Consider the following 13,153-nt stretch of genomic DNA (forward strand, 5'->3'; position numbering starts at 1 on the left):
GTGGCATACGAGGGATGGAGGCCTTCTCCATGTGCTGGAAGGAGGGGGCACCATGCCAGGGCCTCTGGGCTCCCTCTGCCCAGGCTCATCTGTGTTAACACACACTATGCCTCAGTCAGAAGTGGGATTTGCTTCTCCACCAGGGCATGCACACACGCTTCTTTGAAAACTTGAACGGAATCTCAAGTGCTTCTCGGAATCTGTGTTCTGTGATCACAAGTTGTGACGGCTGCCAACCACAAGACGCCCAGAGACTCGTTTGCTCCACCGGCTGAGTGAACACAGGGCAGGCGAGGGAGGCACCTGGGCATAGGGCCGGTGGGGTAGGGAGGCTAAGGGGACTCCATGCCTGGGGCACCCATCTTCCAGGTACTCCCAGGGTTCCCTCATCTCACTACCTTCAGGCCAATGGCAGCGCCCACAGAGACTGAGCCCAGCTGCTCCAGGGGACCCCCCACAGGCCACCCCTCGCTCCCTGGGCCATGGGCTCCAGGACAGGGCTGCATTCTGCTTGTGGCCGCTGCCTCTCCCTGCAGGGCGGACGGTGCCTGGGGCTCTGCAGGTGGAATGCATGAGGAAAGCAGGCCCCTTGGCTTCCGGAGGACAGAGCGCACCCACCCCTGCCTGGGGGCTGCCAACAAGGGACAGAGTGGATGCAGATGCAGAGACGGGGCATGCCTCACCTGCTTTCCTTCATTCCTGCCAAAGAAACGCGCTCCTCACTCAAACAGGGAGACACACAACTCACAGGAAGCACAGCGGTGCCTTGGCCCCAGCTTCCTTCCCACGCACCATGGCCCCCATTTCCAACTTTCCAGCACTTTCTTCCAGGAGGTGCCTCACTGGTAAGGGGCTCCTACTGTTATTTCCTGACTGTCCATTCTGGACGTTCCCTATTGACTTCTCTACGCTTCCTTAAGGACTGAGCTCCAGCCATACTGCCAGCCTCTGGAGAAGCCCGACGGCCATCTGGGCCCAGAGCAACAGTCAGTTCAGGTCACTGTCTGGTAAGGGCCGGACACAGATGTGTCCAGTCCAGTAACCAGCCTCACCGCTGTCCTTCAGCAGTTCACTCCTCACCTGCAGGTCTGTCTATATTTGTTCACGGAGCCTGGCCCTCACTTTTCAACACCCCTCGAGAGTTCTGTCGCACGGGCAGCTCTGGGACACACTGGCCTGCTTTCCCCGGATGCTTCGCACCTGCAGGCCTGCTGCCCATGACCCTTTTGAGACGCCTATGCCCAACGCCTTCTCGAGTTTCTACTTGGCCATGGCAATGACTTCCCCGCCTGAGACCTGATGGTCGTCAGACACCAGTGGGAGTCGGGGAAGCCCGGGGCAGCTATGCCCCTGGGAGGGTCAGGGCTCATCCAGAGGGAGTGAAGTGCCTCGGATCACAGCCATGGGTGCTTTCCAGACCCAACCCTGTGTTTGAAAGGTGCCAGGAGATACATACACGACATGAACAATTACGCCTGGCAGCCCATACCACGACAAGAGGCACAAAGACACTAGCAGAGGCGCAGGGGCTCCATGGAGGGGCTTTACCTTGGACATCTGGCTGAAGTCGGCAAAGCCCTCAGCACTATTGAAGGACCCACTTCCGAAGGGATCTAAGGTTCCAAAGGGATCTGTAATCGGCACCAACAAAGTCAGAGTTACAGGTCTTTAAGAGAACACGCCTTCTGGGGTGGAGGGAAAATGCTAGATAGCCCCTGAACCAGGACGCTCAGGAAGGCTGCATTTATTCACTAGACACGTGCATCTGCGTGAAGGTCCCTCAGCGAGGCCTCCCTGCCCGCTCTGGCATGGCAAGACGGTTTCTCACTGTGACGACCGCTCTGGGAGGGCCGGCATCTCTCACGGTCATCAGAGGTGTGACAAGTTGCTGCAAGGGCACAGCCTGCTGTCCCATTGGGTTAGGAGGGGAGATGAGAAGGAGGGGAGGAGCAATTCCAGGATGACCTGCCACACACACAGTGTATGCAGGGCAGTGTCTGTGGCTAGAGGTTTTTGCTGTGTTTTATCCTCTGACCTGGAAGAGATTTGCCTAGAGTAGTGGATGTACCTGCCTATGATACCAAACCCTGCTACCTGCCATGCACGAGCTGCAGGACCAAGCAGGGCCTGTTCCCAAAAAAAAGGGAGCATCCACAGATGCTCCCATTGCATAAAGGCTTGAGCGTGCATCTGTGAGTTCTACACTGCGAGATGAGCTTCCTTCAAAGACAGAACCCACAGCACAGGCCAGTACTTGGGGTCCAATTTTGGATTTCTTTTAGGGAGAAAACCCAAAGATACAAACCAAAGATTTTGAAGGAGGAGTGAGTAAACAGCAGTTACTGTCACTGGTGCTGTATGGAATTCCTACTACCAAAGTTCCTTTCCGGAAAGATGCCAGCGCATGCCCGGGAAGAGGAGCAGCAAGAGGTGCTCATTTTGGCCTGACAGGCTCAGGCCAGGGGTGCCACTGACTAATGACACAAACACAGAGGCCATGCTGGCTTTGGGAGTGAAGGCGTTAACTAGGGGGGTGCTCTGCTACTGCCCAAGTAATAGGAAGGAAAATAAGCCATGGGTCTCACCTGATCCTTTTGAGGAGACACTGGAGGATGAAAAGGGATCACTGGATTCAAAGGGGTCGAGCTGAGTGAAAGGAGAGAGGAAAGAGTAAAAAGCAGTTCATTTGTTCCACCACCCATTCATTCAACCAGACTTTCCGACGTGGATGCACAACATCCAGGGCCAGGCCGGAGGGAAAGTGTAATGACTGAAACTCAACCCAGGCAGAGTAAAATCCCAACACATCAACCCTCCTGCGGACAGCACCTATCAACCTGGGCAAAATACCCCCCAAAATTACAAATACAAAAAGCAGTGGCCTGAAGGCTGGGAAGTGAACCAACCAGGCAGGGAGAAGACTTTGGAGGAGAATTTGAACGTCGCAGAACACAGCAGGAGGTTGAGTTTCCATCCCACCAGCTACAGCAGGAGGGCGCAGTGTGCTAAGATTCTGGTAGAATCTGAACACGTGAGGATGGAGCCCAGAGACAACCACTTCCATGGGAAACGGAGGGGAATCGGGACGCAGGGGCAGAGCCGCAAGCCCTGAACTGCATGGTCCGCTCTGCCTCAGTCTCAGGCTGCTGCCCCTGCTCACTCATGCCTGTGGGGGACTCTAGGCAGCCCGCAGCTGAAGCCATGAGAACTAAGCCAGGATTGGAGCTTCTGCCATCTGCTGGCAAGCGTCTACGGTGTGAGTGGCACCAGGTTAAGTGCCTGCTGAAACAAATCCATCCCTGCTCTTCGGAGAAAACAGTCTACAGTCTCTACACAGAACACTCACAATGTATCACAATGCATCAGATACATTTCTAAACATACAAAGAACTGGAAAAATGTGACCAACTCTCACTGGAAAAGACAATCAATGTAGCCAATCTCAAAATAACCCAGATGGTGGAGCTGAGACAGAGACAAGGTAAATCAGTGATTATAAGTCTGCTGAATGAGGAAAAGGAAAATACAATTAAAATGAATGAAAAGACAGGCAACTTTAGCAGCGAAATTGAAAGTATACCAAAGAAACAAATGAAAGTTCCAGAAATGAAAATTAGCCAGGCAGGCCAGGCAGGCCAGGCGAGGTGGCTCACGCCTGTAATCCCAGCACTTTGGGAGGCCGAGGCAGGTGGATCGCCTGAGGTCAGGAGTTCAAGACCATCCTGGCCAACAGGGTAAAACCCCATCTCTACTGAAAATACAAAAAATTAGCCAGGCATAGTTGTGGACACCTGTAGTCCCAGCTACTTGGGAGGCTGAGGCAGGAGAATCGCTTGAACCCAGGGGGCAGAAGATGAAGTGAGCTGAGATCACGCCATTGCACTCCAGCCTAAACCAGTATAAACACCAAGAAAACCACAACCAGAAACTTTAAAAACTACTGAAAACCAAAGATAAAGAGAGAATCTTGAAAGTATCCAAAGAAAAACAATCCATTATATATAGGGCAACAATGATCTGAAAGAATACTCCTCTCATTCAATGGAAGCTGGAGGGCAGTGGAAAAACACCCTAAAAGTGCTAACAAACAAACAAACCCCCAACAACCTAGATTAAACACAAATGTCCTTCAAGAATGCCATAGGGTCTGTAACTCTAGCACCTTCGGAGGATGAGGCTGGCAGATCACTTGAGTTTAGGTCGAGACCAGCCTGGCCAACATGGTGAAACTCCATCTCTACTAAAATTACAAACATTAGCCAGAAATCGCTTGAATCTGGGAGGCAGAGGTTGAGGAAAAAAAAAAAAAAAGATTGACAACAGCTGGGTACAGGGACTCAAGCCTGTGATCCCAGCACTTTGGAGGAGCTGAGGCAGGAGGCTTGCTTGAGCCTGGGAGTTTGAGACCAGCCTGGGCAACATATGGAGCTCAGATCTTACCCTGTCGCCAGGCTGAAGTACAGTGGTTACACTGAGCTGAGATTGTGCCACTGTACTTCAACATATGGAGATCCCATCTCTACAAAAAATAAAAAATTAGCTTGGTGTGGAGGTACATGCCTGTGGTCCCAGCAACTTGGGAGGCTGAGGTGAGAGAATTACTTGAGCCTGGGAGGCTGAGGCTACAGTGAGCCCAAGATCGCACCACCGCACTTCAGCCTGGGCAACAGAGTGAGACTCTATTTCAAAAATAAAAAATAAATACATGACAACACAGTTGACCTGCACTATAAGAAGTGCTAAAGAAAGTTCTTTAGGCTGAAGGAAAATGATAACAGAGGGAAAACCAATCTTCAGAAAGAAATGAAGAGTATCAGAAATGGTAAATATCTGGGTAAAACCAAATGATTACTTTTTCCCTCTTTCTTTCTAAAAAATACCTACAATGGATTAATGCAAAAATTATAACAGTCTTATGGAGTTTATCATGTATTTAGATAAATGATATTCATATGATGACTATAACATAAGAAGACATGCTGGCTGCAAGGGTAGGTGGACAAATGGACCTACATGGTTGCAAATTTTCTACATTTCACATGAGGTAATACAATACTAACCTCAAGTAGGCTATGAAAAAATAAAACCGTAAAAGGTAATTCCTAAAGCAACCTCTAAAAATTTCATTAAAAGAAGTATGATTAAAATAATAAAAGGCCAATAGACAGAATTCAAGAAAACATTCAAACAATCCAAAAGAAGGTGGGAAAAAAAAAATGGGATCAACAGCAAGCAAATAATAAAACAGTAGATTTAAACCATATCAATAATTACATTAAATGTTAATGGACTAAACATTCCACTTATAAGGCAGGGACTTCTGACTGGATTAAAAAGCAAGCCCCAACACTATGCTAGTTACAAAAGACAACTATCAGTTTTAAAGACTCAGGTAAGTTGTAAGTAAATGGTTGAAAAATGATATATCATGTAGTAAATACCATGAGAGGAATGAAGCAGTAAAATAGACTTCAAGACAAAGAACATCACCAGAGATCAGATGGAAACTTTGATAATGACAGAAAGGTTGCTGTGTCAGGAAGACACAACAATCATAAATATCTATGCACCTGGCAAAGCTTCAAAGTACACAAAGCAAAACTTGATCAAATTAAAGTGCAGTATGAACAATTCCACAATCATAGGAGGATGTTTAACATCTCTCTTTCAGCAATTGGTAGAACTAAAAAACAAACAAACGAACAAACAATGAAGACACAGATGAACACTATCAGGAAGCTCAACCTCACTGGCATTTATAGAATGGTACACCCAACAACTACAGAGACATATTCTTCTCAAGCATACATGGTTTGTTCATCAACATAGGCCATAAACAACAACCCTTGATAAATGTGAAGGTACTGAAAACATACAGAATATGTTCTCTAAGAGATTTAATTAAAAATCAATATTAAATATTATTATAAGATACATAGGAGAAGACGCCAAGTATCTGGAAATGAAACAACACACTTTTAAGTAATCCATGGGTAAACAGAATTCACTGGAAACTGGAAAATATCTCAAAACTGAATGGCAATGAAGAGACAAAGTATTAAAATATGTGACATACAGGTAAAGCACTACCTAAGGGAAATACATTGCTTTAAATTTATACAGATGCTCCTTGATTTACCATGGGGTTACGTCTTGATAAACCAACCCACTGTAAGTTGAAAATATCGTTAAGTCGAAAATGCACTTAATATTCCAATCAACCCATCATAAAGCAAAAAATCGTAAGTTGAACTAATGTAAGTCCAGACACTCCTTGACTTATGAAGAGGCTGTATCTTGATAAAACTATTGTAAAGTCAAAAAAACTGTAAGTTGAGCCATCGTAAGTCAGGGTCCGCCTGTACTAGAAAATGAAGTCTAAAATCAATGAACGAAGGCAGGACCTTAAGACATGAGAAGAACCAAGTAAACCCAAAATAAATAGGAGTAAGGAAACAGAAAAACACAGAAATAGAAAAGAGAAGAAATCAATGAAAATAGAAAACAAGCAGTAGAGAAAATGAAGCCAATAGCCGGTTATGGAAAAGGTCAACGAAACTGGTGAACAGATCGCCAGCACCAGGAATGCCAGGGAAGCTCTCACTACAGGTCTTCAGGACACTAAAAGGGGGCGATTAAGAAAACATGGCAAATGAATCTTTGCCTTCAAGGAGCTCCAAGTGCTAAAGACCACGGGGAGTGAGCGAGGTGGGCACCAGGGCAGCGAAAGCCCTGAGGAGGAGGGATGAGTGCCGTTTAAGCAGGCCCTGGGCCTGGGTTGCAGCCTAGAAAATGGAAGGAGGCTATGAAGCAGGCTTACTCCATCATGAAAATCCCCTCCTCCATCACCAGAGGCAGCTTTTTTCTGGTTTTGAAATTCAAGTTGACACCAATTTAACCCAATCTCTTGGACGTAATGTGTGAAACGCCCATTGCCTGCCACTCCCGGGGATGGGGCACAGGTATGCTGGGGCTGGAGACTGGAAGGTCAGAGTCGGCTGATGCTCGCAGGAGATGACACCAGGAGAGGAGGCTGGGCTGAGACGCCTGCACTCACTCCTGCCGCCGTGGTGGGGGCATCCACTGAGGCGATGCGACTCTAAGGTCCCAGCCAGTGCTGGGTGTTACAAGGACTGTGTAGGGTGGCTGGGTCCATTCGAGCATATGCTACTCGTTTGATTTCATCTTTTTTGGGAGATGAAGTGGCAGTGGGGACAGTTGACTCGAGTGGGGTGGGGGATAGGGACACAGGAATAAGAACTGTGGGCAACAGCCTCCTTGCCCTGACTTGGGGCCATTGGACCGCTGGCTGTACCCTTGGGGCTCACAGGATGAGCCACCACAGTGACTAGGCCAGACAACCCCTCACTCGGCAGGAACGAGACCAGCCTGGGATACTAGCTCCTGGAGAGCAGGCCCCACGGCCCACACTCCACAAAGGGGAGGAGGGATTCGGGAAGCACCGCCCTCACACACACAGAGCAGACACCCAGGTCTCCCAGGCAACGTCCCACCCACTCACCTTCGAAGGTAGGGATGGGTTTTTTGTGAATGGGTCCGAGGTAAATGGGTCATTCTTTGTCTGCTTCTTGAAGAAGTCCTCAGTGGCGGAGCCACGGAATGGGTCACTTTCTTTGAAAGGGTCCCCTCCAAATGGATCTGAAAGAGAAAATGCCCCATGAGTAAAGAACATTATACCAAGTGAAAGAACCCAGGCAGAAAAGAACACACCACAGAATGATGCTGTTTACATGAAAGTCTAGAACGGTAAGAACACTAGTGACGGAAGGCAGGGCAGTGGTGGCCAGGGGACCCTGGGGAGAGGGCGGGGGGTGACAGCAAAGGGGCCCCAGGAATGACAGAAGTGTTCTCAAATCTCACACAACTGTGCATATTTGTTGAAATTCATCTTATTACATAGTAAAGCCGGTGAATTTTGTTCTATGTAAATTATCTCTCAATAAAACTGACTTTAAAAATAATATCCTGGCCAGGCATGGTGGCTCATATCTGTCATCCCAACACTTTGGGAGGCTGAGATAGGAGGATCTTTTGAGGCCAAGAGTTCAAGACCAGCATGGGCAACATAGAGAGACCCTGCTTGTACAAAAAATAAAAAATTAGACAAGTGTGGTGGTGCACACCTGTAGTCCCAGCTATTCAGGAGGCAGAGGCGGAAAGATAACTTGAGCCCAGGAGGTCAAGGCTGCAGGGAGTTATAATTGCGCCACTGCACTCCAGCCTGGGCAATAGAGTAATACCTCGCGTTTAAATAAATAAATAAATAAATAAATAAAAATGACATATCCTGCAGGAGCTGGATATAATATTAATAACAATAATAGTAAACAACACAGGCAAATCCACAGAGACAGAAAATAGATTGGTGGGTGCCAGGGGTTGTGGCAGGAAACGGGGAGTGACTGCTGATGGGGATGGGGTTTCTTTTTGGGGGGATGAGAATGTTGTGCAACACTGAGTGTGTGCAATATCACTGAATTAGACTTTAAAATGGTGACTTTTATGTTATATAAATTTTACCTTAAAAAAAAAAAAAAAAAAGTAAGTCAGTTGGGCTCAGGGGCTCATGCCTGTCATCCCAGCACTTTGGGAGGCCAAGCCCAAGGCAGGCAGACCACCTGAGGTCAAGAGTTCGGGACCAGTGTGGCCAACATGGTGAAACCCTGTCTCTACTAAAAATACAAAAATTAGCTGGGCATGGTGGCTCATGCCTGTAGTCCTAGCTACTCAGGAGGCTGATGCAAGACAATCACTTGAACTCAGGAGGCAGAGGTTGCAGTGAGCTGAGATCACACCACTGCACTCCAGCCTGGGTGGCAGAACAAGACTCTGTCTCAAAAACTAAACTAAACTAAATAAATAAATTGGCAGGCAATGTGATCCCACCACACTCCAGGGTGGGGTACACGCAGTGAATGGACCAGGGGAGGGGAAGCCACCTCTAGAAGGGAACAGGAGTGACGGTGTGCACAACATGGACAGCCGTCCTTCCCAACATGGCTGCCACCCCATGTGTGTAGACAGAAGTCCCACCATGTGCGACTTCTCAGCTAGGACTGGGAACAGTCTAGAAAGTGGTCCGGGAAACACTGAACTTTACCTGTTGAAGCTGTCTGCTGTTCTGCAAAGGGGTCATTCTGGAACGGGTCACCTGGGTGGAAGAGGAGAGAAACACTTATTAGCTCTAGGGCACGGGATGCAGGCAGAGCCCCTGGACACAGCCATCCACCTGCCAGGACTTTCACTGCCTTCTGCCCCTAATTTAGGGAGAGAATGTCAGTTCCTTCTCTACTATCCACCTGCCCTCGAAACCTCGGCAAATCAAAGAGGGGGACCTGGAGGAGGCAGCTATTTCTGGCTAGAAGATGAGAAGGAAGGTACTGCTGGTTGCCCAACAAAGACTGGAATTGTGGAAGGCAGAGTGGGCCAGAATCCACTCCTCTCTTCCCATGCCAGGTTTCCTTCATCCTATCTGCCTGCCACCTCCCTGGGTAAGAGGACACGGACCCTGGGCTGTCCCATACTTCACTGCCAGCCTTGCAGCAATCATGAGGCGGCACCCTGGGCTTCGGGGCTACTAGATTTTCCCCTCAGACCTGGCAGACTTCAACCCCAAGCTGAAGCTCAAACTCCCATTGACCTCTCCCTACCTCAGCATTTTTCTCAGAAAAGTACAGAGAGCCTTCCTCCTGGAAATATCGTTTTGCTCTGAAACATGGAGAGAAATTAGGAAATCTTGTTTCTGGAATTCTTAGTTATTCTTGACTCCCATGTGGCTCTGGATAGACTCCTAAAATTATCCAGACCTTATGTTTAGGTAGGAATCCATGGTTGGCCAGACACTTTCATAATCATTACTAGATCTGATTATTTTATCAGCACTGTGAGGTGAGCAAGGAGGAATTTATTAACCTCCTGAGGGATTAGGAGACTGGAAAGTTGAAGGGGGCTGGCCAAGCTGCCCTCTAATGTGGGAGCCTTGTGGTGAGCTTGGAACACTTCTCGCTGTATTGTGATGCGTTGGTTTTCTAGTTAACAGGGTGAGAGGAGACGCTTCAAAGGCACTCCTGCCGGGCACGGTGGCTCACGCCTGTAATCCCAGCACTCTGGGAGGCAGAGGTGTGGATGCATCACCTGAGGTCAGGATTCGAGACCAGCCTGGCCAACGTGGTGAAACCCCGTCTTTACTAAAAATACAAAATTAGCCAGGTGCAGTGGTGGGTGCCTGTAATCCCAGCTGTTCAAGGAGCTGAGGCAGGAGAATTGCTTGAGCCCAGGAGGAGGAAGTTGCAGTGAGTAGAGATCGTGCCACTGCACTCCAGCTTGGGTGACAGGGCAAGACTGTCTCAAAAAAAAAAAAAAAAGGTATTCCTTTGCCCCTCCGTTTCAGATTGCGGCATGTCCTTGCTTTTCTAGACCTTCAACAACTCTAAATGAAATAAAATACACAGTCTCTCAATGAGAAAGTGGGTAGCAGGTGAGATACCTTTGAAGGGGTCAGCTCCTTTAAATGGGTCAGATTTGAAGGGGTCTTCTGTCTGGAAAGGATCCGGATGCAACTCTTGCGTGTTGTTGCTAAATAACAAGGCTTTATTTTTGAAAGGATCATCCTATAATTTTGTGAAGAAACAGGACAGGGATTTTATTATTTCTGAGTTAAAGCAAAGTACGGAATTCCATACTTAACTCATGTTTCCACCTTAAGTAACATGACCCTAAAAATAATGGTTTAGCCAGGAGTTCGAGACTGGCCTGGGGAACATAGCAAAGTCCCATCTCTATAAAAATAAAAATTAAAAAATGAGGCCAGGCACGGTGGCTCAAGTCTGTAATCCCAGCACTTTGGAAGGCCAAAGTGGGCAGATCACCAGAGGCCAGGAGTTCAAGAACAGTCTGGCCAACATGATGAAACTCCGTCTCTCCTAAAAATACAAAAAATTAGCTGGGCATGGTGGCAGGTACCTGTAATCCCAGCTACTCAGGAGGCTAAGGCAGGAGAATTGCTTGAACCCAGGAGGCGGAGGTTGCAGTGAGCTGAGATTACACCATTGCACTCCAGCCTGGGCAACAGAGTGAGTGAGACTCTGTCACAAAGGAGAAAAAAAGGCCAGGCATGGTGGCTCACATCTGCACTTTGGGAGGCAGAGATGGGCAGATTGCCTAAGGTCAGGAGTTGGAGACCAGCCTGGCCAGCATGGAGAAACCCCACCTCTACTAAAAATACAAAAATTAGCTGGACATGGTGACAGGCATCTGTAATCCCAGCTACTCCGAAAGCTGAGACAGAAGAATTGCTTCAACCCAGGAGGTAGACGTTGCAGTGAGCTGAGATCGTGCCACTGCACTCCAGCCTGGACAAGAGCGAGACTCCGTCCCAAAAATAATAATAAATTAATTAATTAAATAAAAATTTTAAAAAGCCAGGCGTGGTGGCATGTACCTATAGTCCCAGTTACTTGGGAGGCTGACTCAGGAGACTGCCTGAACCCAGGTGGAGGTCATAGTGAGCTATGACTGTGCCACTGCACTCCAGCTACAACAGAGCAAGACCCTGCATCTTTAAAAAATTAATTAAAGATCACTGAAGAAGTATGAACTCGAGTGAATAACAATGTTCAATACTGGTTCATTAGTTGTGGCAAATGTGCTGTATAAGACGTGAATAACAGGGGTAACTGGGTGTGGGAAATGGAGGAACTATGCACTATCTGCAATTTTTCTTTTTCTGAGACAGGGTCTCACTCTGTTGCCCAGGTGAGAGTGCAGTTGCATGCTCATGGCTCCCTCCAGCCTCGACCATCTGGGCTCGAGTGATCCTCCCACCTCAGTCTCCTAAGCAGCTGGGACTACAGGCGTGCACCACCGAGCCTGGCTAATTTTTATGATTTTTGTAGAAGTGAGGTCTCTCACTATGTTGCCAAGGCTGGTCTTGAACTCCTGAGCTCAAGTGATCCTCCCACCTCAGCCTCCCAATGTACTGGGATTACATGCGTGAGCCACTGCACCTGGCCTATCCTTGCAACTTTTTCATAAATTTTAAAACTATTCTAAAACAAAAGTTCATGAAAAAATATCATTGAGTGGAAGCAACTCAAATGTCCATCAATGAATGAATGGATAAACAAAATGTGGTCCATCCATATGACAGAATCTGATTCAGCCTTAAAAAGGAAAGAAATCCTGAAACATGCTCCCACACGGAAGAATCCTGAGGATAGGAGGCTAAGTGAAATAAGCCAGTCACGAAAGGATGCCCACGGGATGCTTTCACTTCTCGGAGGCCCCTAGAGTCATCACATTCACAGTGACAAAGTAGAACGGTGGCTGCCAGGGGCTGCGGGTGGGGGAATGGGGTGTGAGTATTTCATGGAGATAGAAATGTTCTAGAGCTTGGTTGCACAACAACGTGAATATACCTAATTCTACTGAACCGTACACTTAAAGACAGCAAAGATGGTAACATATATATATATATATATATTTTGACATGGAGTTTCACTCTTGTCGCCCAGGCTGGAGTGCAGTGGTGCAATCTTGGCTCGCTGCAACTTCCACCTCCTGGGTTCAAGGGATTCTCCTGCCTCAGCCTCCCATATAGCCAGGATTGCAGGTGCCCACTACCACGCCCAGCTAATTTTTATATTTGTAGTAGAGATGGGGTTTCACCCTGTTTGTTGGCCAGGCCAGTCTTGAACTCCTGACCTCAAGTGATCCATCTGCCTTGCAAAGTGCTGGGATTACAGGCATGAGCCACCACGCCCAGCCATTTATGTCTATTTTACCTGAAATGTAAACTAAATTTTTTTAAATCACCGAGTCAGAAAAAAGTAATGAATTTGGAAACATCGTCAAGAAAATTGTAAAAAGCCATCCACAACAGCAGCACAGGCCTCATTTCACAGGTGCGACCCCCCCAATCATCTTTTTCTCGGTGAGTATACACCTACGTGGGCATTTTCATACCAAGAAACATACTGCTTGTTTATGTCTATGAGGAAATGAGCACTTACGCAGTTAGAATTACTAGAGCATAGACAACGCTTTGCATTTTTTTTTTTTAAAAGGTGTGTATTTCTAGAAACAAACAGGTTCATTTAAACCAGAAGAAAAAAAATATTTACTTTTGAAGAAC

At 47.5% G+C, this 13,153-nt stretch overlaps 1 protein-coding gene across 8 annotated transcripts in view; it reads right to left on the reverse strand.

Moving 5' to 3' along the window:
* EPS15L1 (epidermal growth factor receptor pathway substrate 15 like 1) overlaps window positions 1-13,153 on the reverse strand; it is a 121,143-nt gene that overhangs the window by 28,352 nt on the left and 79,638 nt on the right. For all 8 annotated transcript variants that reach the window (XM_017501177.2, XM_037728736.1, XM_017501182.2 and 5 more), the window contains 5 exons: window positions 10,508-10,631; window positions 9,122-9,172; window positions 7,523-7,659; window positions 2,586-2,646; window positions 1,549-1,631 (listed from right to left, as the gene is read on the reverse strand). In XM_017501177.2, coding sequence (XP_017356666.1) covers window positions 1,549-1,631; window positions 2,586-2,646; window positions 7,523-7,659; window positions 9,122-9,172; window positions 10,508-10,631 — 456 coding nt within the window. The remainder of the gene's footprint in view (window positions 1-1,548; window positions 1,632-2,585; window positions 2,647-7,522; window positions 7,660-9,121; window positions 9,173-10,507; window positions 10,632-13,153) is intronic.

Source organism: Cebus imitator, unplaced genomic scaffold, assembly GCF_001604975.1.
Source record: "Cebus imitator isolate Cc_AM_T3 unplaced genomic scaffold, Cebus_imitator-1.0 Scaffold280, whole genome shotgun sequence".
Taxonomy (NCBI): domain Eukaryota; kingdom Metazoa; phylum Chordata; class Mammalia; order Primates; family Cebidae; genus Cebus; species Cebus imitator.